Below are 24,890 nucleotides of genomic sequence, written 5' to 3' on the forward strand. Positions count from 1 at the left end.
ATGGCAGCTTTAATGTTCCACTCAGTTACAGTGTGGAAATGATATTTGCCTGAAGGAAATTCTCAGTAGATTTCAGTAGAGAGTGTCTCGGCATTTACTATACGATTGACGTCCAGGAGTACGTACGTACGTATGTGTACCCCTGCGTGTGCTGCTGCAGTTGCCAGGGGATATGTGAAAATATGTGACTAATTGTATGAAGTAAAAATTACAATTACAGAAAAAAATATATCCATCAGCTGTAACACCTGAATGCTACATCTTGAGATTAAGAAGTCAGAAAGTGAGCAAAGAAGTCTGAATAATTAGGGAAAAGTAATGGATAATTTGTGACAGATGGCTAAATGTAACTGTCAGTCAAAGCTGTTGTTAAAATGGTTACCTAAAATTAAGGGGGGGAATGATGCTAAAAACAAAAACAGCTATAAGTCATGGATAGATTTTTGAAAATGGTTAGGTAAAGGTTATGGATGAGGTTGAAGAAGTTAGTTAGAAATACTGGATAAATGGGTGAAATGCAAAATTAGACCAAACTGACTTAAGCAATGTCCAGTTTAAAGTCCATTAAAACAACACATTTGGAACATGACAGGTGATCAGTTCATCTGACGGGGCTGTGAAGGACCATCAGACAAAAAAAGACAAAAAAAAAAAAATGCTAACTTGTCTTTTCTTCTGTGTCTCTTCCAGAGGATCAGCACAGCCAGCGGGGATGGACGACATTACTGTTACCCCCACTTCACCTGCGCGGTCGACACAGAAAACATCCGCCGCGTCTTCAATGACTGTCGCGACATCATACAGAGGATGCACCTACGGCAGTACGAGCTCTTGTGATGGGAGTCGGCGTCCGGTCTACCTATCTACCTACCGACCTACCTATCTACCCCCCCACGACCAGTTAGCCAATCACCCCCTCCACTTCCACCAACTTCACCAAACAACTGAGCGAACAAGCGAGCAACTGACCGCCTGCCCTCCCTTCCACCCTGATACAACTTCTCCCGGTAACACAATTTCAGAAAAACAGAACAGCGGAAAGACGTTTTTTTTTTTTTTCCTCTCTCTTTTTTTTTCTTTTTTTTAAAGAAACATAGTTAAGGATACACCAACAACAGTTTCATCAACTATTAGCCAGGACTGATTGCTGTACTCAGTTGCACTTCGACCCAAGAAAGAGGGTCAAGACTGGAATCCCTCAGTGCAGGCTACCCCTCCTTTTAGCTCTCTTTCTCTCTCTCAGATATATGAACACACACACTCGCAGGTACACACACACTACAGCGTAAGACATTCAGTTTTAATGTCTCGTGTCACAGTCACACACACACACACACACAAACCCTTTTAAAACCAAGTCCTCCTGCTTTTAACATGTGGCAGAGGCTGGATTAGGTCATGCATCCTGAGAGAGAGAGGTAGTTTATTCACCGCGTGCTGCAGATGAACCCCGAGGAAGAGGAGAAGAGAAAGATGGACATGGAGGGTGGCAAACTGATACAGAGGAGGCCTGTGAGCGATTTTTTTTCGTGTGTGTGTGCCCGAGGACGGACTAATTGACTAACGGCTGCCTGTGGGCGTGAGCGTGACTCGAACATAAGACCACACGGCTCACATGACCTGCTCTTCAAAAAAACCAATCGAGGAGGGATGGCAGAAAACAACAAAAGCAGAAAAAAAAAAGAAAAATACCATACAATGCATAAATTCATGCATACCAGTGAACTTCATGCAGTGCAAAAAAACCCAAGCTATATATATATATAGATATTTATATATGTGTGTATATAAATATGTATATATATAAATATAAATATTATATATTCCTGTAATAACACAATTCAACTTTTAAGTTTTTGTTAGTTTTTACCCCATGTTGTGTGTTGGTATACACTGTGTGTGTGATCTGCCTTTGTGCACCATTTAAACCCCCCCTCTCCCCCCACCTACACACATACACATATATACACACACATATACATCCTGGTCCTCCCATCCCCCCCCCGCCCCTGCTGCTATTTGACAACTACTCAACATATGGAAAATAAATGAGAGATTTTATTTAATAAGGAAAAAAAATAAGGCAAAAGGAAAGCATGAAGTAAAAGACATGACTTAACGAGACTGGATGCAACATTTTTACCTGGGAACACACACACACACACACACACACACACACACGCACGCAGGCACACGCTCCAGCCCTCACCAGCCCCCTCCCTCTCCACACAATGCCCCCCCCTGCCCCCTTTCGTCTTGTTCTCTCACCTCTCCCAGTCCCACCACCCCCAACCCGACCCACCCCCCACCCCACCCCACCCCACCCCACCCCCCCTTCCCGGCTTTAAGTATGTCTGTCTTTATTTTACTGCTGGACTATTATTCTTGTACAGACTGTAAAATGTATTATTTTGTACAACTTTATTGAAGAAAAAAAATAACTTGTAGAAGATCCCTGTGCCTTGATCACGACTGTACGTGTAAAAATGAGCTAATATGTAAGTTATGTTTCACTGCGCTGTACAGCTGGACGGGTCTGTCCCACCTCGTCCGTGCTAGCTCACCCCTCCGCTGAGGGCTGGGGGGGGGGGCCTCGGATCGGGGCGGAGGCCTTTCGTCTGTTGCTTAGTTTCCTTTTTTTTTTCCCCCCCATATTTGTTTGTTCGTTGATTCATTTGTTTTGCTTTGACTCTCCTCTGGTTTATATAATAGGATTTGAAGAAAAAAAAAAATGAAGAAAAAAAAAAAGATAATCAGACACACCACCTTAATGCTGTGTAGTGAAAGATACTGAACCCTAACACAATTTAATATATATAAAATATATTTCAGATTTTATATTTTATATATATATGTACTGTACACTTATATCTATCTCCCTTGTGAGCTGTCCCCCAGCTTTTCCTTTGCTTTCTGTCAGTAACATCTGCATACATTTTCAGAAGGTGGCGATTCTGGGTGCAGTGGGACGGGTATTCATTTCTTTTCTTTTTTTTATTTTAGCTTTAACTCTTTTGAAGGAGAGGGAAATATCCAATTGCAAAACATTGCTTGTTTCTACATAAACCAAATTCTTTTTGCTTAAACAAGTAGAAACGGTTGTATTAGTGTTTGGTTCATTCCTAGGCTCAGTATCTCACCTGAGGTCCACGTCACATAAACTCAGTTGCAAATTTATTAGATACACCTGGCTAAGACTAATGCAGTCTCATACAACAGCCCTGCAATAAACCCCACCTTTATGAGAAAGCAAGGTATATTTAATGATAATAATAATAATAATGTTTGTTCATATAGCACTTATCAAAACTGGAGATTACAAGGGAAAGGAAATTACAAACACAACTTGATAACAAATTACCTAAATTAAATAAGTTAATATAGAAGCCTTTTGATAAAAAATATGTTTTCAGAAACTATTTTAAAAGAGGACACTGATGTTGCAAATCTGAGTTTACCGGCAAACTACAGCCTCCAACGTGACCATGAGGTTAATTCAACAGCTCTCTGAAACAAAACAAAAGCTGAACAGTATAACTGTCGTGAAGGCGGGGTGTACTGCAGGACTGTAGCATTAGACAGCATTAGTTTTATGTAGATGTACCTAGTAAGCTGGCAGCTGAGTGTAAACAAATCTGTCTTTCTGACACACATCAATCTTGAGACAATATCATGTTTTTTTTCCCCTTGAAACTTTTGTCGAAGTCACAACCTGCACAGCTTACGTGTATGTACTTTACAGCGCACGTGTCAGAGCCTTGTTCCCTAAACAGACTATTTTATTCCTGAAGATCTTTGTCAAAGATACAGATATGGTCTCTGCCATGGCCTCGCTCTGAAGAAGCCTTATTTCTCAAGTGTCTCAGTTGGATTGTTCAGGATTATACACTCATAAATTATTATTCCCTGTGGCCTGAAAGACAAAACTGAGATGAGTATTGTAGGTGGTGATACACAAAATACTCCAAGCCAAAAAGAGGTGACATTATCAAAGAATTAAGGAAGGAATAAGTGTGTTTTCAGCCTTTGCCGTGTCTCTTTGGCCACAGTATAGATGAGGTTTTTGACTAGCTCATTATTCTACACACCGTCTCCTATAAAACACAGACTGGCTCCCCGAAGACCATGTTATCATCAATATATTGTAGAATATGATTGTTTGACTTCTTTTCCGAGCAGTTTGAGTCTCCAGGTTTACCTCTGGGGCTTAATCCTTTAAATCTGCAGCAGTGATAATGCGAGAGAAGAGATTTCATTCACTGTTTATTTTTATGACAAGAACACCTCACCTGTGTTCTCTTTAATGCCACACAGGCTGCAGCAGTAAGTGGGTTTCATTTTAGCTCAAAAAGAAGAAAAACCTGTTTGGCTCTTTTCTATTTTGGCATCAAGTGTTTGTTGCTTTTTCCACATCTATCATTTTTCCTGTACATTTTGTATAAAGGCTTCGAGACACAGACATAGGTGCATACATTTTCAGGTACAAAGGAGTCATGGATAAGTCCATTTGCACACTGGGCTGGCGTGTTCAAGATCTAGAGGACACAAAATTGTTATTGCAGCTAAACAGCCAAGCCTGTACATGCCCTGTTTATTGTTGATGGCACACAGTGAATTGCAAAAAGAGTAACCTGATGTAATGACTTTCAAAAGACATCCAAACTCTGCCATGACTTGTTAATAGCCTTCTGGATCAAGAAAGTTAACACTGGGGGAGATTGGAGCTCATCCTGGGAAGATGAAAAGGAATTTAACTGGTAAGCATTTGCAGCACACTGTAAAGATGGACCATGCGGAGAAGTCCTCACCATCCAGATTCAAGAGGAGTCAAAGTACATCACATGCTCATCTCACGTTCATGGAAATCTTGCTGACACCCCCTCTGTTTCCTTGTTGGAGCAACAGGATTATAAAGTGAAGTTGGTAATTCCTCCTCCAGTAACACAATCCTCGGGCTACAGTGTGTGCAGACTGACGGTCACGCCTCACAAAAAATTGCACTGTTGTTTCACTTCACAGTGGTTTAATGTTATTCCCATCTATACAAGGAATGAAGAAGTGAGAGGTGTGTAATGAAAGTTCAAGCTCCTCTGAAAGCTCAGGTGAAACTACACCTGTTATCAGAAGATGCAGAGAGGTTTCATGATCTACTGCAACTGACAAGGGGCCTGTTGCAACTTGTTCATCTGCACGATATTGCGCCAACCGCTGTGTCTAGGAGTAACTGGGCAGACACTTGCAGCTTAAGCCAAGCACTCTGAAGGGTAGAAAAATCCCTGCACCACTTTGTTGATTTAAACTTTTAAACATGGCCAAAGCCATGATGACACCTGAATATTGCATCCATATCTGATTATGTAACACCTCATTTTCCAAAAAACACAGGCATAAATACACCTACAGCCCCCTCTCATGGGAAGCCTTTCTACAAGATTTTGGAACCTGGGTGCAGGACCTTTCTCCCATTTGGCCACAAAAGCGTTAGTAAAGTCAAACATTGATGGCAGATGATAAAACCCAGCTTCTAGATTGGGTTCTGAGTCGTCCCAAAGGTGTTGATGGGGTTGAGGTCAGGACTCATCACCTTAAACCAGAGAGGGCTCTTCCCAAAACTGTTGTCATAGTTATAAGCACACTGTTTTTTGTGTGTGGTCACATTAAGATTTCCCTTAACTAAAGGCAACTAAAGGGGCTCAGACCAAAAAAAAAGAAAAGCAGCTGATAAGATAACCTGCACCTTTTCTTGCATGGATGGCAGTGCAGCAGCAGATGTTTCACTCTATTGTCTTGTTAGTGTAATGCAGCTGAATGTCTATACTAAATATTTCTTCAAAGCCCTTATAATAAGATGACAAAATAATGTTTTACCAGCCTGTCACTCATACTCAAGAATGTGGCTCATACAGCTTTTAAAGTATTTACCACAAGTTACTGCATGCATGAAATCCTCAGGAGCAATTTCATCCACATTGCTGGAATTTCACTTAGTAAATAATGGCCTTAAAGATGTGGATTATAACCAAATGAATAGCTAATTTTAGATTTAGTCACTAATGCGTACTCTATGGTCAAGTTGAACAACATTGCATCTACAGCGTTTGAGTGTTTTGCTCTGAAAGCCAGATCAGATTGTATGTGGTCTCTCTGAAATGTTCACTCCTCGATTTGAAGTCGCGTCGTTTGAAAAACGTTTATATCATTCAATTAGTAAACCTACAGCGAAAGGCACCGTTTTCCCCCGCTCCACAAGAGGGAGCCAAGGTTTTCAAAAACAAAGACAAAACAAGCCAGCAGAAACACGTGGGCCGAACCGGACGACGAACCGTGCTTCCTCCCGTCAGACCCCGCCTCCACGTTTCCATGCATTGGCGCGCTTCCCCTCTGCTCTCCGCTCCTCCCCGGCTGCTGGTGGCGGACTGACTCTGTAGCGGGCTGCGGGTGAAAACACAGCGGGCATGAGTGCGGCGGGTAGTGCGCGGTCCGGCTCGGCGGCCGGCCCGGTCCAGCAGGGACTGAAAGAGGCTCTGATCGAGACGCTGACGGCCATCCTGTCCCCGGTTCAAGAGGTGCGCGCCGCCGCGGAGGAGCAGATCAAAGTGCTGGAAGTGACAGAGGGTGAGTGGTAGCCACTTTCTGAACGCTAGTTTGAGGGAGTTAACGGCGGTTAGCCCCCCCGGTGTCCTCCGCTCATTAACGGCGAGGGCCTCTGTGGACGCAGGCGCTCAGCGGACAGCTGTCTGCCGCTTTCACCGGCGCTTACTTTGACTGTGTCGGCCAGGTTTGGGAACAGCTAACAACCAAATCGTTAACATTAGCCGGGGGACCGTCTCGCCCCTCAGTAGCTAACGTTAGGCCGTATTCGTAGAAGTTAGTGATGATTAAGTTAACCTGAAAAAACTCATGAAAACCTGCTGGTCTTACCCGGGCTCTGAGGTGGTCTCCCCTGCCTAGCTCAACCCGAAGGGACCGGGCAGGTCGCAGCTAGCCGGGTCCCAAGTGTAATCATTAGCTAGTCACCAAGTTAGATTACAGCACATGGGGACTGTGTGGACCCCGGCCTCAACAGCACAGCAACAGGGTGGACACAGGTTCAATCCTTTGCCTCGGCCAAAAAAAATAAATAAAAAATGTTAATGTAACTTTAAAGTCCACGGCGTTGAGTCCGTTATCTGTGGGAATATACGATCGTATTTCTGAAACTATAGCAACAAGCGCACCGTCCCCGTCTCGACCGCGTGAGAATCAAATAACGTCATTTGAAACTGCGGAATGACAGCAGCAGGTCCCGGCTCCGTCCACAGACACTTATTATTATTTATTTAAAGCGCCACTAAGTCAAATGTTAAAGGACTTCCAGTGAACATAGTTTTATTTATATTTATATATATATATATATATTTGTGTATATATATTATTACGCCCAAACTGATTCTTATTAAGTTCCATGGTCACTATGGCAACCACGGAATGCCCGTTGACAGATTTTCCCGCGAAGATGTCTTCCAGGGGGTTCTCCCGCGGATCCCGACCAACAGGCTGCCAGCTTCCTCCCACCATCAACAGCGCTGCAACAATTAGTCGATTCATCAACTAGGTTAATGAATCGTGAAAATAGCCATTAGTCTCAGCCCTAATCATCATCATCAGCACCGTCAAGAAACACAGGAGACATTAAAAAAAAAAAAAAAAAAAAGATTTTGAGCAGGTTTTTTTTTTTGTTGTTGTTACTTGAGGGCAAATCAAAAGTACCCTAATCAAAAGTCCTTTCACACCTACCATACATTACTGAATATAAAGTACTCTGACATTGTACAGTAGAACCATATCTGTCTATGTACATTACTGCAGTAAAGAAAAAGAGCTCTTATTTGGTCCTCCAGTTCACCAAACTGTGCCGATTGGATTTAAGTACATTTTTGAACCTGTGTACATCCATTATCTGAAATGATAATGTGTCGAAACTCAAAGGTTGGGTACTAGCTTAGTGGCACCTTGTGTCTCTGGTCTATAATTACTTAAAAACAGTGAAAGTGTTATGAAGGTTTTAAGGACAAAAAGGTCTTCCCCAGTTGAATTGAGATTTTCTGTAATGGACTTTTAAGTTAGTTCAGACCACACCATGAAAAACAGACCAGAAATACACAGAAGAATGTGGACAGAAATGCCGGTTAGTGACATTTGGTGCATGTGGACAGAGGTGTCCATATAATTTTGGCAACACTTCACTCATGTCTCCAACCTAATAACAATAAAATGAAAACAGTGAAAAATGTATGAAAGTGTCTGAAAGCCAAACAAATGTCTTGAGTCTTAAATTATGTGGTTTCCTTTGTTGAAAAATGACACAGTTTCACTGCTCTGTCCTCTGGTTGGCAAATGAACAGCTGAACATCCAGGTTTCCTCCTCTATTTTTATTTTGCACTGACAGCTGCTCGCTGTTGCAAATCTATGAATGAATAACAAAAATGATCTCAAAATACCTCATCGACTAGGATTTTGAAATTGACAGTACACCCCATGTTAACAACTGATTGATGTATGGGGGAGATAATGCCCATAACAAACCACTGCCTTTTATTTTGTGAAAGGACTAAAACAGGACAGATGGATACAGCACCTAGTGGCTGTAGCTTATACTCCACTAGACTTCCCATTGTCTGTCCCGCCATCCTCACGCCCATGGTGAAAAGCTAATTGTGCACACTGTCTGTCGACTGTACCGCAGTGTCGCCGCGAGGCTGACCCTTTCAGCTGGCCCCTCTCTAAGGCAGCCGCTCTGCAGGATTGTCAGCACTAACATTGTCTTCTGGCGCCTGATGTCACTCTTAGTAAAACCCAGTGAGAGGGACAGAGCTGGTTCGGAGCTGAGGGTTGATGCTGAATCTGAACTCTGTGTGTTATCTCTCGCTCTCTGCGTGCCTGCCAGGCCAGGTTCAAGCCGGGCCGTTGTCAGCAGCCGTACAGTAAATGGATTTTTACACCACTGCTAACCTAAATAAGCACATCCTGACACTTGTTGTGGTACCCAGGCTTGTGATAACACTTGGGCATTTGACACGTTTTGCATTGTTACATGGTTGTTTATTGACCCACATCTTTAAAAGAATTCTTCCGATTTGGTGTTGCTTTTCACTTGGCATCACACAGTGCCATGTTGTTGTCATGTCAGTATCTGTTTCCATGTAATTAAACACGGATGTCCGAATTACATGCCTGGAAAAAATGAAAAAGCATCCACATGTGCTTTTCATATTTTAACAGGAAAAAGATTCTTTAATGTCAAAGTGAAGACAAATGTTATAAATAACTAAAAAAAATATATAAAAAACCTCTTGGTTCTACTACTGATTTGATTCAAGTCAACTTTTATCAGGAACGTTTTTGGCAGCAGTTATAACCTTGAGTATGTGAGGATAGATCAGTGTTTGCTTTGCATTAGAGCTACAACAGTTAGTCAAATAACTGCTATTAATCAATTATTCTGAAATGTGTTTAAAAGACCTTTTTCCTGTAATCAATGTCTAAAAATCCTTAACTGCTCATTGTTATAAAAATAGTGAAATAGCCTAAGAAAGTTTTTTATTTATTTATTTATTTATTTTTTAACCCTCATTTCTTCATACATCCTATTGCAGCAGCCCAAGCTTTGAGCCTGCAGTTATCTTTTATCCTGTATGTTCTAAGTTGTCTTTATTTTGTTTCATTAATGAACTGATTTTTATTTATTTTTTTCCCCGTGCTGATATGTTCGTGTTTTAGAGTTTGGCGTCCACCTGGCAGAACTCACGGTTGATCCTCAGGGAGCGCTCCCCATCCGTCAGGTGAGCCAAAAAAAACTTTTTTTGCTTTGGGACAGACGACACAAACACACATGTAAAATTATGGTCTTTTTCATTGCCAGCTGCAATTACATAATTACATATCTGTGACTGTTACAGTTAGCGTCAGTCATCCTGAAACAGTATGTGGAGACTCACTGGTGTTCCCAGTCGGAGAAATTCAGGCCACCTGAAACCACAGATCAGGTAAACTATTTTGGATTTCTTTCGTCTGCTCTATATTTCCAATTTCTTCCTGCGTGAAATTTTACTTTGACACCTGAAGGTATTTTGGAATCATATTTTGTCAAACTCCTGCCGTGCTCCTCCAGGCTAAAGCTGCCATCAGGGAGCTGCTGCCAGGCGGTCTGCGGGAGTCGATCAGCAAAGTCCGCTCCAGTGTTGCGTACGCTGTATCGGCCATCGCCCACTGGGACTGGCCTGAGGCGTGGCCACAGCTCTTCACCCTGCTGATGGAGATGCTGGTCAGCGGAGATGTCAACGCTGTGCACGGGGCCATGAGGGTCCTCACAGGTGTGTAATAAGTCACACATACACTAACACACAGGTACAGGATTTTCCAAATACATTTTTTAGGATGCAGCTGTGATACCAGAGCTGTCATAACAATATCAGGTGATTCCCCCCCCCCCCCCCCCCCCCAAGAACAGAGGTAATATTTAATATTATACTTTTTTCAGCAACATTGCCAATTTATATGACGTATTTACGTATTTACATTTACATGAAAACATTCACACATGTATATCTGTACAGATCCACATTCAAACTCCAGCTCAGAATAATTTGACTTCAGTGCAATGTCCTGTACTCATTACTGATGCACTGATGTGATTTGCCAGATCTGATTTTATCTAATGCTCATCTGTTGTTTTAAAACTTTAACAACACTATTTTATTAAACTTTCTATTCCAATATAATTAAATTTTGTGCGGCCCCAAAACAATGTGGTGTATTTACAGCTCCACTTCCAGTTAAGTGACCTGTAATTTATGCCCAATTACACATAGAAGAATCCCACTCAGTTTCACACAGGGATTTGAAATTGAAATTAAAAAGGAGCTAGTGGTGTGGGAGTGGTAGCCAGTAATGACCGATGCCTGAGTCATATGAGAAAAAGTGGGATCAATGCATCCCTATTTTTAACATCGTACTTGACAAATAGACAAATAGATGTGTCACTCCAGGGTTTTCCTTTTGTTTGGGAGCCATACTGTCATTTTATCTGTTATCAATTTGCTTTTTGGTACAAACATGTTCTCTTTCTTATATTTCACTTTTTGTGCCTTTACTTGATGTAAAAATCCTCCCTTTGAATAAGGAAAATTCAAGAAGGTATTTTATTTTTATTTTTTTTTTTTTTTTAAATGTATCTAACTGTTTGCCTCACATTTCCAGAGTTTACTCGGGAGGTGACAGATACACAGATGCCGCTGGTGGCTCCAGTCATCCTACCTGAAATGTACAAGATCTTCACCATGGCAGAGGTACTACTACAGCCATAATATAATATTGTAATAATAAATTAAGCAGATAACCACAGTTTATTCTTTGTCCTGGCGAACATGAACTTTAATTTGAACGTTCTCTAACTGTCACAGATTTACAGTATTCGTACCCGCTCCAGAGCAGTGGAGATCTTCACCACCTGTGCCAACCTCATCTGTGCTATTGAAGAGCTTGAAAAGGTGAGACAGTCGCAGCAAGATGTGATGATTTTCTTGTAGAAACATTATAAATAATCACAGATAGATTTAGTCTGAATTAATTGTATAGTGTAATGTTTTTACTTTTGTTAAAATTTCTTTTACCATGGTTGATCATGTTGACTTGCAGCTGATGAATTACTGTAAAAGTGATGACAACAGATAATTTACTGTTTTGAGATGTGTTTAAATCAGTGTTGTCAGATTGTCTTCTCGTTGTACTAGTTTCAGAATCATATTTGTACTTTTGACAGAAAGGTATTGACATAGATGAGTAACTTGTCAATACTGTGCTATTAATGTAACTGTACTGTGTGTGTGTGTGTGTGTGTGCGCGTGTGTTTGTGTTTAGGGTGCAGCCAAAGCCTTGATCTTCCCTGTGGTGCAGCAGTTCACGGAGGCATTTGTGCAGGCTCTGCAGATGCCCGATGGACCCTCGTCTGACAGCGGTCTTAAAATGGAAGTCCTCAAGGTGAGAGGCTGTACAGGCCAAAGGGTCGTGAAGTTAGAGTTTAGTGTGAACTTCAGATGTGTCTAAATATCATCAGTAGAAACTTTTACATTTAGCTGCTAATGATTTACAGCAGTTTTTTTTCAGGATCAGGCAAAGTTTAGAAAAAAGGGCTGGAAAGTAAATCTTTGTTAAAATATAAATGCACAAAATATGACTTTGTAAAGTAATTTAAGAGACTGTGTGGAATATGTCTGTGCTGTAATGTGATTGTTATACAGAGTAGTTAAGGTACACAACTGGTGGTAGTAGATGTATTCTTTCAAGAAATAAGCAGCTGTAATTGGTGCGAAAAAGGAAAATGTGTTGTAGCTACAACAACACTTTAAATCTGCATTTCTTCTTCCCCTCCCAGGCAGTGACAGCGCTAGTAAAGAACTTCCCCAAACCCATGGTGTCCTCCATGCAGCAGATATTACCCATTGTGTGGAACACCCTGACTGAAAGTGCAGCTTTATATCCTTTACAAAGCCGGCTGCGTGTTAGCCAGCACCATGCTTGTATAATCATTGCTGTTGATGTGTGCTAAAAACACTGTTGTTTTCATTTTAGGGTGAAAGAACATAACTTAACTCGAGGTTTGACTTCCTTTCCAAAGAGCTGTTCCACACTCGTTGTGGTTTGTGCATGTGTTCTCGTGGTTACAGAGCATCCTCTCTCAACCACTAATCCACCTCACTGCAGCAGCTCATTCTGTTACATGGAAGTCACCTGCTTGGTCAGCAAAACCAAAACACTTTGATATGTTTAGAGACAGACAGTGTTGTGGTGGGCTGTGGACAGTATTATATTGTATGCAGAGATAAAATCTGCTTTCCAAATAACTTGTGCGTACATTTTCATCTGATAGATTGAATAAGAATAAGAAGAAAAAAACCTCAAATCGTTCAATCTCTCAAATCTCAAAGCTTTCCTAAATTAAGAGCGCTGTATATTTAGAAGAGCAACAGCACGATGAGGCTTCTGTACTAACAACACATGAAAACAGAAAGCTGCAGAGACTTATAAGGATTTTTATGCCAGTACATTTTAGATAACTTTCTTGTGAACATTATATATATTATATTTATATTTTGGAGAATATTTCTGCATACATTTCTATATTAGTGAAGGAAAATTGCAGTAACTTAACACTTTAAATTGATTGGATCAAAGTGATGAATTGATTCAAATTGATTAAAATAGCATATTAATGAGATAAAGATTCTTGTTATTCTGTTAGCATTCTTGATGACAAGCTATTAGTACTGTGATGATGGTGGGACATTAAGCAGGAGCCTAGAAGTGTTTCATTGAGATATTCCTTAACCAGATGTTCACTTATGTAAGAACAGAAGTCAACTACACAGAGGAAGTGGATGACCCAGTAGACTCAGATGGTGAGTAGAATTCACATCACCCCCCCCCCCCCCCCCCCCCCCATTGTTTTTTGTTTGCGATCATGTACCGAGTTTATTATAGGAACACTTCTCAACTATCCTCTTGTTTACTTTTTTTTCTGTTACAGGTGAGGTTCTGGGTTTTGAAAATCTTGTGTTCAGCATCTTTGAGTTTGTTCACACGCTGCTGGAGAACAACAAGTTCAAGAGCACAGTGAAGAAAGCCCTGCCTGAACTCATCTACTACATCATCCTGTACATGCAGATCACTGAGGACCAGGTGAGAAATGGCTGCAACACGTGGTTGAAATGGCTGATGGGAGCTGAAAGAAATAATTTGTAGTACAGACTGTGTATGTATGTTGAATCACTGGTGTGTGTCCTGATTGTTTTCACTGCTGTTTCTTCAGATCAAAGTGTGGACAGCTAACCCCCAGCAGTTTGTAGAGGATGAGGATGATGACACTTTCTCCTACTCTGTCAGGATCTCTGCTCAGGACCTGTTGCTGGTGAGATATTGTAAAAACCTACAACTGTTACTGTAAAACTCAAGACAATGCTGCATGAACATGGACAGATGTGACTATTTAAAGCCCAAATTAAAATAACTCCTTCACTTTAGTTTACTCTTTCATCGTTTTTCATGAAATCTGGCTTAATTTTTTGTTGTAATTGTATAACTGAGGGAGTTTACATCACAGAAATTCACCTTTAGTCTAAAGAGTATCTGAGGATGCTCTTTACATCTGACCTGTCTGGTTCAGTTCAGTTGAACTTAATACGGTTCATTTCGGCTGTTACAATAACTGTCAATCAAACTCTGGTTGCAGCCAGAGAGTCTGATGTAAAAAATAAAAATAAATTAATGCTTCTTGTTTGCATATGTCTGTTCTCTGGTGGCACAAAGAGCTCACTAGAAAATAGCTGCTTATGAGCATTATTATTAAGTCAATCACATGTTATGAATGATGATAAATGGGAAGACCAGAAGGACCAGAATGTAAGACCAAAATACATTGTACCAGATTTTGGGTTTCAAATGGACCTAGTCCAGTTTGTTGGTCTGTACCAGGGTCTAATTGCAAGCAACCTTAGTGTCCCTCAAAGTTGGAGTTTGTGTCTGTCTGTCATCACCACACCCTCACAAACTGCTTCCCAAGCAGAACCCTTTTTTTTTTCTCATAAGCTATAATTTTGTGCATTAGTTTCCAGGCAAAACACAGTTTATGTGATATGACAATGACATCAAGTAGATTCACCATTTTGGAAGAATTCTGCAAATTAAAATCTCTGGTTGGGAGGACATTGATGTCTGCTAGTGCTGGGTGACAGTTTCCACAGATAGTCCTGGAGAAGCACATTAGCTGTGGGTGTAGAAGTAAAAGGAGGATGATCCTTTTTCTTCTCATTTTACTTGCCCTAGTTCTCAGAAACCTGGAAATGGTCGTTTACAATGAACAGTGTGCTCTTCTCTACCACGTTAAAGCATGTGAGCTGAGCAGTGCAGTCACATGTAAAACCAGTGTCAGAAATGTCCAACTTTGCTAAGTTATCAGTAGTTTCATAGCAACTCTGTGCTCACTTTGCAGCCTCTGCTGCACCCTGAGAGTGTGTATAATGATGGTAACCACTGACCTGTGTTTCCAGGCTGTTGCTGCAGAGTTTCAGAATGAAAGCGCAGCAGCGCTGGCAGCAGCAGCAACCAGACACCTCCAGGAGGCAGAGCAGGCCAAAAACAGTGGCAATGAGCACTGGTGAGGAGCGGCTCTGCACTAACTCTCCTCTCTCTTACTCTCTGTCTCTATCTGAAAACATCCCAGTGTCTGTTCTTAAAACATTCATGCATGCCAAGCATGACATGTAGAGATGTACTGATGTACTGTACTGAAAAACTGAAAAAAACGTGTTGTTTCCTTTTTCTTCCCTAGGTGGAAGATCCATGAGGCCTGTATGTTGGCTCTGGGTTCAGTTAAAACCATCATCACAGAGAACGTGAAGAACGGTCGTATCCAGTTTGACATGCATGGTTTCCTCGCCAGTGTTATCCTCGCTGATCTCAACCTGGCAGGTGAGTCTTTATAGAAGTGATTAACAACATAACACGAGGACCCCTAAAATCTACCGCAAGTACTAACTTTGTGAAGTTTATGATGATCGATTTCTCTCGAAACTGTATCAAAGAAAGATTAACTTTTCATAGGTGTTTTAATGTAAGGAACACCTTACAGCCTTACAATGTACTTGAGTACACATATAAATCATATAAATATAAAGTGAGTCTACAATATGACAATATTGACTTTGAAATTCTTTACATTATAAGTGCCCCCAATTCCTCATAAAGCCCAGATTATTACAAATCACTAAAATGTAAATTTGCAAATAAAAATGACGCAGTTGTGCAAATTAAAAACTGTTTCCTTTCTCCCTTGTTTGTCTTCTGTAGTCTGGGTCTTCACTGCTGTCTCTTGTGTTTTTTTTTTTTGTTTTTTTTTTTTCTCTTGACCAGCGGCGTCTCCGTTCCTCCTCGGCCGGGCTCTGTGGGCGGCCAGTCGCTTCACAGCAGCCATGTCTCCTGAGCTCATCCAGCAGTTCCTCCAGGCCACCGTCAGTGGGCTTCACGACAGCCAGCCGCCCTCTGTCCGCATCTCTGCGGTCAGGGCCATCTGGGGGTGAGTAAGCTGTGTACTTTTTTTAAAACTCTTTTCGTTGTTTAACTATGTAGTGTTGTTATTTTTGTGATCTATCACAGTTAGTGTGAACAACTTCATCTCGCAGCAGAGCATGGAACAGGCTGCAGTCTGTGACAGCATCGAGAGGTAGACAAAATCAGGCTTCTCATTTTAGCTGGCCACTGTTGATTTTGTGCCCTGGAATAACAGCTGTTGCTCACAGATGTTTATCCGTGTTTGTATATCTTTATTACTACAGCTCCACACACACACTGCTTTAACATCTGGATCAGTCTAAAGTTTGACAGGGCTGCCGTAGACAATCACTGCTCATGGAAGGACTTTGCAAACAGTCGATGGGCATGTTGAAGAACATTTAAGGCTGAACAATCCGACACAGTTTTTGTTTTCCTTATGCAAGAGTTACATAGGAAGTGTAGATCTGGTGGCATGTTAATGTTGGTTATAGTACTGTATCTCGAGGACACAGTTGAGATTTTTGTTTGTCTAGCCTCACGTGTACCTTGCAGAAAAAGCTGTCTGTGTGTTTTAATATGTTTTGTATGTTACTAAATAGTGAATGAAGTAATGGGGCTGTGCTGGTGATTCTAAATGAACAGGATGTGTTTTTACAGAAGAACATTTTTCTTTAAATATTTAGTTTGAATCGCTCACGAAACAATCATTGAGTTAACATAAAATGTTACGCAGATACCGGATGCTCATAGACACCTGCCCTCCATGTCATTCTGTCATTCTGCAGGTACTGTGATCAGCTGAAGCTGTCAGAGAGCACCCATGTCCTTCAGCCCTTCCTCCCCAGCATCCTAGAGGGTCTCGTCCAACTGGCCGCCCAGTTCAGCTCAGAGGTGCTCACGCTCGTCATGGAGACGCTGTGCATCGTCTGCACGGTCGACCCGGCCTTCACCACCAGCGCCGAGAACAAGATCTGCCCACTCACCATTGCTATTTTCCTTAAATATAACAATGGTACTGACACAGCTCCTCTAACCACGTCCTCTGTCTGACTGTTATTGTGCTCTTTTCCTTTTCTTGTCTTTTAATGGTTTTAAATATCTTTTTAGTGGTGAAATAGAGGATAGATTGTCAAGATTTGGGACATTTCCCAGTTTATCTCTAAACTTTGACATGGACAAGGTGGATGCAGTGTCGGGGGTCGGGGGGAACTTCTTCCAGCAACAATCCTAAAGTGTTTCTCAGAGAGACACATAGATTTGATTTGTCTCTTATCTTTTCTCAGGCCCTGTCTCCCTCTCTTCTCCTCAGACCCTGTGGTAGCGTCTCTGGCTCAGGACATCTTTAAGGAACTGGCACAGATCGAAGGCTGCCAGGGGCCCATGCAGATGCGTCTCATCCCCACGCTGGTCAGCATCATGCAGGCTCCCCCCGACAAGATCCCCTCTGGACTCTGTGCTGTAAGTGGTGCAAAGAGACACACAGGTTTCTACAAGATAAGTAGGAGGCACATTAATGTGTCCGTGTTTGTTTCCCCTCTACCAGCAGGCCCTAATGATCCTAAAATCAGTTGTTATTTCATTCTGTCCTCCCTCTTTGGTCCAGAACAAGATACAACAACAACTGGCACGATTGCCATGAAATTTGTATGTCAAATAATGGCCCCGAGAGGCCCCTCTGGCCCTCTGTCTTGTGCCATTATCAGGTAAAACATTTCCCCTTAACCAACACTTTGGTGCATAACCAAGTCTCTGAAAAACAAATGGCCAGATTTCAATAAAATATGCAGGGGATATCCATTGTTACCAGACAATGAATGACAAATTGTTGTCATTCATTGTGTCTCCACCAGTTTCTCTCATCCTTTGTCCATCTTCATAGCTTTGTTGCACCCCTGACAGTGTCTTCACAAACAACCATTGATTTCCTCTGACGATGCACCAGTCGATCAGCAAATAATCGTATAATTTGTGCATTTCAAAAAGTGAAGCATAATTTGCAGCTGTTGGGAGACAGTTTGCAGTGTGGGAATGTCGTCCACCGGGCGGACACTATCAGTTTATATCTGCTGTGGTAAAAAACTAGTCGCAGGGTGTAAGCAGTCGCCTCGCTTACAAACAAGGACTAAAAGACAAATGTAAATACTGTGTAGATAAAACCTGAAATTTATTTTACACAGTGCTATATTATAATTTTATCATTTATGCTTCTATTGCGCTTGCTCATGAATAGATACAACTATACATTCTATTGTTGACAGTAATGTGACTAAATAATTTTCAGTCAGAAGTCAGATTAGCAATCAACCACGCAAAACAGGATGTAACCCATTCTTCACTGTTCACCCTTCCTTCCCTCTAATCCTCTGAAAAGATGACTCTGACAGTATTCATCTGAAACCTCAGTTTGTCGTGATGGGACATGTCTTAAAACTTTACAGGGCCGAGCCCAAATAATCTGCTCTTCATTGTCTTCCCCCTCTGTACCGCAGACGTCTATAGACATCCTTACCACTGTTGTGCGCAACACCAAAGCCCCTTTGTCAGAGATGCTGGTGTGCCAGGCCTTCCCGGTGGTGGCACAGTGCACCTTGCGGACTGACGACAACACGATTATGCAGGTAAGGTTTTTTTTTTTTTTACTCAAGCTTAACTTTATTACATTTGCACATGAGCACATTAAATACTAGAATGGGAGAATTATGATGATGTCCAGCAACTGTCATGAGCAACAATACCACAATTCATTAAAGTGACTGAGGTCTTCACTGACCCAATCTGAAATGGGGCTGTGGAAAACCCACCCAAACCTGACTTGACCTGCAGAAATTAATTTTCATAAAAGAGGCATAGCCAGACCCAACTCGCGTAGACCAGAGGAGCTGGTCTAAAACGCAATCTACCTGAACAGAGAGAGAATAATAATAATAATACCTTCTCATCTCAAAACACTTTTTCTTACAGTGATTATGACGTACTATATGATCAGAGCTGATAGCACACAGACTCAGGTCCATTTGGACATATTAACACACAGTACCAAAGTACCATGACAGTGAAAGGAGACCCAGATTACACTGATACTCATGAAGACCTTCAATTCTCATCGCAAAGACTTGTTTTGTATAAAATATAAGAGAATATTAAAATGTGTAGATTAAACATTGCACTGGTCCTGAATAACCAATATAGTATGTAATATTTTACTGTACTCAAAAACACTTGGCAAAATGTACTTATTGGAGTCCAACATCTGTAATCTGCATAACCACTGCCTTTAATGATGCACTCCTCTCACTCTCCTTTTGCTCCCACTCTTTCATCACTGTCGTCCCCTCTCCAGAACGGTGGCGAGTGCCTGCGGGCGTACGTCTCCGTTTCTCTGGAGCAGATCGCCCAGTGGAGGGACGAGCAGGGGAACAGCGGCCTCTGGTACGTCATGCAGGTGGTCAACCAGCTGCTGGACCCACGGACCTCTGAGTTCACAGCTGCCTTCGTGGGCAGGTTGGTGTCCACTCTGATCTCTCGGGCGGGAACCGAGCTTGGGGAACAGCTGGACCAGATCCTCCGAGCGATTCTGAGCAAGATGCAGCAGGCTGAGACTCTGAGTGTCATGCAGGTAGGAGGGGAGGGTGCAGACTAATACATGTCATGTGACTATGTAGATACGACTGGGTCATAAATTACTTGAGTGGCTGTTAGTTCACCAACCTGGGGCCTCATTTGTCATGCCTGTGTATGGGGGGTGGGGGGAGTCCAACAATATCTCAGAACCCAAGATCACTATGGTAATAAATGAAAATCCATTAAGCTAAACTGTGTATTATTTGACACATCCACAGGTGGATTATAGATAGATAAAGATATAGACAGTATGGGGACAGGTGACTAATTCATATTACATGATGGCAATATAATCGAATAGAGATTTGCAGAACACAAAATAGACAATGGGCGGATACTACTTACTACTTCAGTATAATTCATAGAAAGATAACCTTTTTTTTTTTACTTCCTTTTTAATTGTTGCAACATAACTGCAAAATATCCCTGTCAATTAAAATTACTGAATATACTGAATGTAGTGTAATTAGCAGATCAGATGGATCTCTTATATCAAGTCACATGTGCTCAGTGGTGCAGTACTAGAGAAACAAACAGTAATTGCTCTGAAAAAAAATAATCCAAATATGAAGCAAATCTTCAGGAACACTAGTTTGAGATATATTCATCATGACATTGATGGAGTGGTTCAAAATTCACGCACATTTTCAGGCACAAGAAGAAATTGATGAGTCATATTCTATGCATAGACATGAGCGTACCGATTGTTTAAGCACAAATAAATGATCAATGAGGTCCTCGGCCTTATTTTTTGTTATTTATTGCTGCCAACACTTTACTGTTAGAGATAATAGGTGCAGTTACCTCCACCACCTCACTTTTCTCCTCCCCTGCCCTTTTCTCTTGTGCCCTCCCTCTCTGTAGTCTCTGATCATGGTGTTTGCCCACCTGGTTCACTCCCAGCTGGAGCCTCTGTTGGAGTTTTTATGTAGTCTGCCCGGACCGACGGGGAAACCTGCCCTGGAGTTTGTCATGACAGAGTGGATGAGCAGACAGCACCTCTTCTACGGACAGTACGAGGGTAAAGTCAGGTCAGACAACATTTTCATTAACAATTTTATACATAAAAAAAAAAACCCCACTAAATAACATGGGTTTAATCTGAACTCAATCAAAGGACGTTTGTTACACTCGCTGTAATCTGCACCACCAACAGGAGCAGAAGTATTTTGCTTTTGAACACAATGTCTCCACACACATGTACAAAAACAGCATTTATATAAAGAGAAAAATGAACAGTGGTAACATTCATTGTTCACAGGTGGCAGGTGCTGCAGCCGCTATTATTTTCTGTGCCTTTAGATGGCGACATCAACATTTTTATATTTGCTGCTGGCACTTTTCCTGGTGCTGAGGCTCTGCAACTGTTCAACACTGGCTACGCCTGCTTTTTAGGTGTTTTACATTAATGACACCAAATTTCTGAGTTTTTTACCTCCTCCCACAAGAAGTAATTGATAGTGTCTGCCTCCTATATAGTTCTCGGACAGAGCTGGAACTGAAATGGCTCAAACGAGGATATGTAATTGAAGGATTCTCAAAAAATGTCTTTCTTTTCTCCACCCTCACCACATTTCTCAAAGTCCTGCCATCTTTTTCCCTGCAGCACGGTGGCGCTCTGTAAGCTGCTGCAGCACGGCCTCAACACCGACGACAAACGTCTCCAGGACATTGTGGTGAAGGGAGAGGAGATCTACAGCCCAGAAGACGGCATCCGCACACGATCTAAATCTGCCAAAAGTAAGGCACCAGACGAACTTGAGTTGTTACTTAACTTGACTTCGTTGTTCTATACTGTAACAAAAACTTAGCTTCTGAGTGGTGAGTATGTGTAAATGTATGACTGTGAATTCTTATTTTTAATGAGGTTTCAATGATCCCATCACATCCATACAGTGATGTTAGCAGGCTCACTGTGTATTTCTCCTCCACAGACCCTGAGCGATGGACCAACATTCCCTTGCTTGTGAAGATCTTTAAACTGATCATCAATGAGCTGTCGACAGTAGTGGAGGCAAACGCCAGCAGGGCGAACGCAGCGGACTGGAGCCAAGGTGAGCAGTCACAAAAAAAGCACAAAGGCCTCTGTTACGCTCATTCAGCTGATGCTCTTCCACTTACCCAAACTTGTGACCCTTCTGCAGTGGGGCAGATTCTCTGTGATACATCTGTAACTATTTCTTGTAGTAAATACTGATGTGATTAGAAGTTGCAAATGATTTGTTCACCCAAAAGCAGGATAATCAGTCAATTGCTCAGGTTGGTAGACTTTGATTTAACTGATGTTTTTTTTTTATTTGGCTCAGCCAAATGTAAAAGGGTGACAGTTTTCATACTAATATTCAATACCTTATCACCAGAGGACTCACGCACAATAGCATCAACTGTTTTTGACTGGTTTATATTAACTTTTAACACAATATACTTCATCAACATCAGTGTCGGTGCAGCAGCACTGCATTTGACACATCTTAACTATTGAGGAGCGAAGGACAAGTTTCTCATGGTATCAATAAAGTCTAACGTTCGCTCCTTCATCTGGTGACACAAGTTTTGCTAAAAAAAAGAGGACTGTGCATTTAAAAAAATATTCAGTCACATGTCTACAACCTAAAGAATAGGACACTTCAGTCACCAACTTTTCTTTGTGTCAGATTCCACCGGTATGTGGGAGGAGCAGGAGGAAGAAGAAGGGGAGGATGATGAGGAGGAGGATGAAGGCCTAGCAGGGCAGCTGCTTTCTGATCTCATCGCCTCCAACAAATACGGTACGAGTATCTCCCCTGTGCATCAGTTATTCCTGTATTTTGTCTTCATTTCAACTTTCATGACTGTATACCTGTTTTCCTGGAGTGTTTTTTTTTTATCTTATTATAATTTCAGGTTACCAGTGGAAGTTTTCCTAATATCCCTGCTGTGTGTGTTTTTTTTTTTTTTCTCTCACAGATGATGATTATTATGAGGATGATGAGGAGGATGATCCAGATGCATTGAAAGATCCCATATATCAGATTGATCTGCAGGTACAGTCTCTAAACTTTGGGTTTCACAATCCAGTACAATTGCACCGCTATGACCTCAATGCTAAAACATATACTCTAATTACCACCCCTGTGAGTGTCAACAAAAACTGAACATCATAGGCATCAGAAAAGTAGACTTTATGGCAGAGCAACTGTATTGGATTGTATTAGATTGAACAGCTGTACCTAATAAAGTTGCAGCTCAGTGCGTATAAATATTGACTGATTTTCTAGATACAGTACAATATAAACAATACAAGTAAAAGAACTTCCGAAGTGACAACCTCTGACCTGTGTAATCTGTCCTTTCCCAGGCTTACCTGACAGACTTCCTGACACAGTTCGCCCAGCAGCCGTGTTACAGTATGTTCTCAGGTCACCTCAACAGCGCCGAGAGACAAACCCTGCAGTCTATAGGTCTCTAGCCCCCCCCCCCCATATGTCTGCCACTCCAAGACATCATCTTCCATCTACAATGCCCCAAACCCCTCCTCTATTGCCCCATCACTTATGCTCTTACGATGAATTTACAACCTAGCAAAAGAAAAGAAGAAAAAATTTTGGGATTTTGGTCCTGGCAGAGGGAGAGGACGGGGTACACTTACCCATAACTCCCCTGTTTCTCCATACTTGTGATGGGATGAAGGACTTTGCTGATGTTAAAGTGAGGAGGATGAAGAGGTGAGAGACTGCACAGAAGGTCAGAGGACTCGCCTTTCTGGAGTAATTTCAGACTGGATCAGAGGATTGGAAAAAGAGCTTTGAGGCTTCACAGTCGGACAGGTGAACCATGAAATATGAATGGACTACTTTGCCACGTCCTGTTTGTAACTTAGCCCGTTATTTTTGTGTTTCTGTATAAACAAAATGAAATGCAACATGAAAAACACTTCCAAGAGACTTTACATTGATTGAAGGAAAGTCAAAAAACAAACATCTTGATCTTTGGAGAGGGAGAGAAACGTTGGCGGCCTTATAGTCCAGAAAACGTTGACTGTTTCTAACAGGAAATGAAAAGCTCTTCCACCAGCTATCATGTCCCGGGGTACGGTGGGTATTTGGGAATTCACACTGTTGCCATGGTGATTCACAGCCTTGTCATTTCCTTGTACCCATTGAAGTTTGGGATCAAGAAATTTCTAAATAAAAGTCCCAAATGGACAACATTTCCAGACTGAGTTCCGGACTCCTTTCTTGTCTACCTGACATAGGCAGGGGCAATGGACCCTGTCCTGAATCTAGATATTGATATCGTGAAAGTTATAGCAAATAAAGCTGTACTGTTAGTATTTCTTGTTTCTTCTTGTGAAAAGGCATATGGATGGAGGGGTTATTAATCACTTAGAGGAAGAATGTGAGTCAACATTAAAGGACCATTGTACTAAGGGAGGCATGATCAACACCTGAATGTATGACTTTTTGAATCAATCTTGTCTTGATTCAGCAACTGTTGTTTGCCTGATAGTACATAAAGCAGGAAACTGAGAGTCATTTCATGCTAAGGTCTTCTCTCTGTGTGTCATGAATTATAGAGATTTGATTCATCACATCAAGTCTGTAATTCTTCAGAGGACTAGCAGCTCTCAATATTCAAGCAGAATTTATTTTACAATACAGATGAGGGCTGGAAGTGAGCTGAGTAATTTGAGGTGGAAAATGGTACCATAGGGCAGTGTTATTATCCTTTCCCTTTTTAACATTTTACTCAATGGACATTGAGTAAACAATGGTCATGGTCTTTCATTATTTGCAGACGATGGTGCCATCTGGAAGCTAGGAGGAACCTCTCCCGTATTTTCAACCAAGAGCTCTGGATAAGATCATTTAGTTGGCCAGTGATTGGTGCTTCAAAATTCATGTGAATTTTGGATATAAAAAGAAATTTCCAAATTGAAATCTCTGGTAAGACTCTTGAAAAAGTCAACTTTAATTTTTTCAGAATGTGGAAAGAAAGGATGACACTGGAAGTACACATACAGGTTTTACTAAAGTGTGAAAAAATAGTTGTCTGGCAGATTCTGACTGGGGGGCTGATGGAGAGCCAATGATTAGGTCAGTATGGATGAGTGGCTTCTAGATCAGCAGCTCCTACAGGGATTAACTGGACACAGAAAAATGGAAGCAGTTTGGAAATACACCACTTTACAATAAATGAGTTC

General features: G+C 41.6%; 2 protein-coding genes across 2 annotated transcripts in view; both read left to right on the top strand.

Annotated features, from left to right (window-relative positions):
* LOC139630079 (guanine nucleotide-binding protein G(s) subunit alpha-like) overlaps positions 1 to 1,689 on the top strand; it is a 32,473-nt gene extending 30,784 nt beyond the window's left edge. Inside the window, exon 12 of the mRNA XM_071493177.1 lies at positions 691 to 1,689. Coding sequence (XP_071349278.1) covers positions 691 to 837 — 147 coding nt within the window. The 3' untranslated portion in view covers positions 838 to 1,689. The remainder of the gene's footprint in view (positions 1 to 690) is intronic.
* Positions 1,690 to 6,329: 4,640 nt separating this feature from the next.
* ipo9 (importin 9) lies at positions 6,330 to 23,905 on the top strand. The gene is made up of 24 exons (XM_071493176.1): positions 6,330 to 6,615; positions 9,761 to 9,822; positions 9,940 to 10,026; positions 10,152 to 10,353; positions 11,240 to 11,328; positions 11,443 to 11,529; positions 11,900 to 12,019; positions 12,414 to 12,514; positions 13,379 to 13,437; positions 13,566 to 13,717; positions 13,848 to 13,946; positions 15,085 to 15,191; positions 15,366 to 15,505; positions 15,947 to 16,109; positions 16,873 to 17,099; positions 17,397 to 17,545; positions 18,577 to 18,705; positions 19,428 to 19,703; positions 20,573 to 20,739; positions 21,315 to 21,448; positions 21,643 to 21,762; positions 22,363 to 22,476; positions 22,655 to 22,731; positions 23,046 to 23,905. The coding sequence occupies exons 1-24, from the start codon at positions 6,456 to 6,458 to the stop codon at positions 23,154 to 23,156; spliced, it is 3,132 nt and encodes a 1,043-aa protein (XP_071349277.1). The 5' UTR covers positions 6,330 to 6,455; the 3' UTR covers positions 23,157 to 23,905.
* Positions 23,906 to 24,890: the final 985 nt, after the last annotated feature.

This window comes from Trachinotus anak, unplaced genomic scaffold (assembly GCF_046630095.1).
Source record: "Trachinotus anak isolate AG129_WGS33_773 ecotype Australia unplaced genomic scaffold, CSIRO_AGI_Tana_v1 ptg000013l, whole genome shotgun sequence".
NCBI lineage: Eukaryota > Metazoa > Chordata > Actinopteri > Carangiformes > Carangidae > Trachinotus > Trachinotus anak.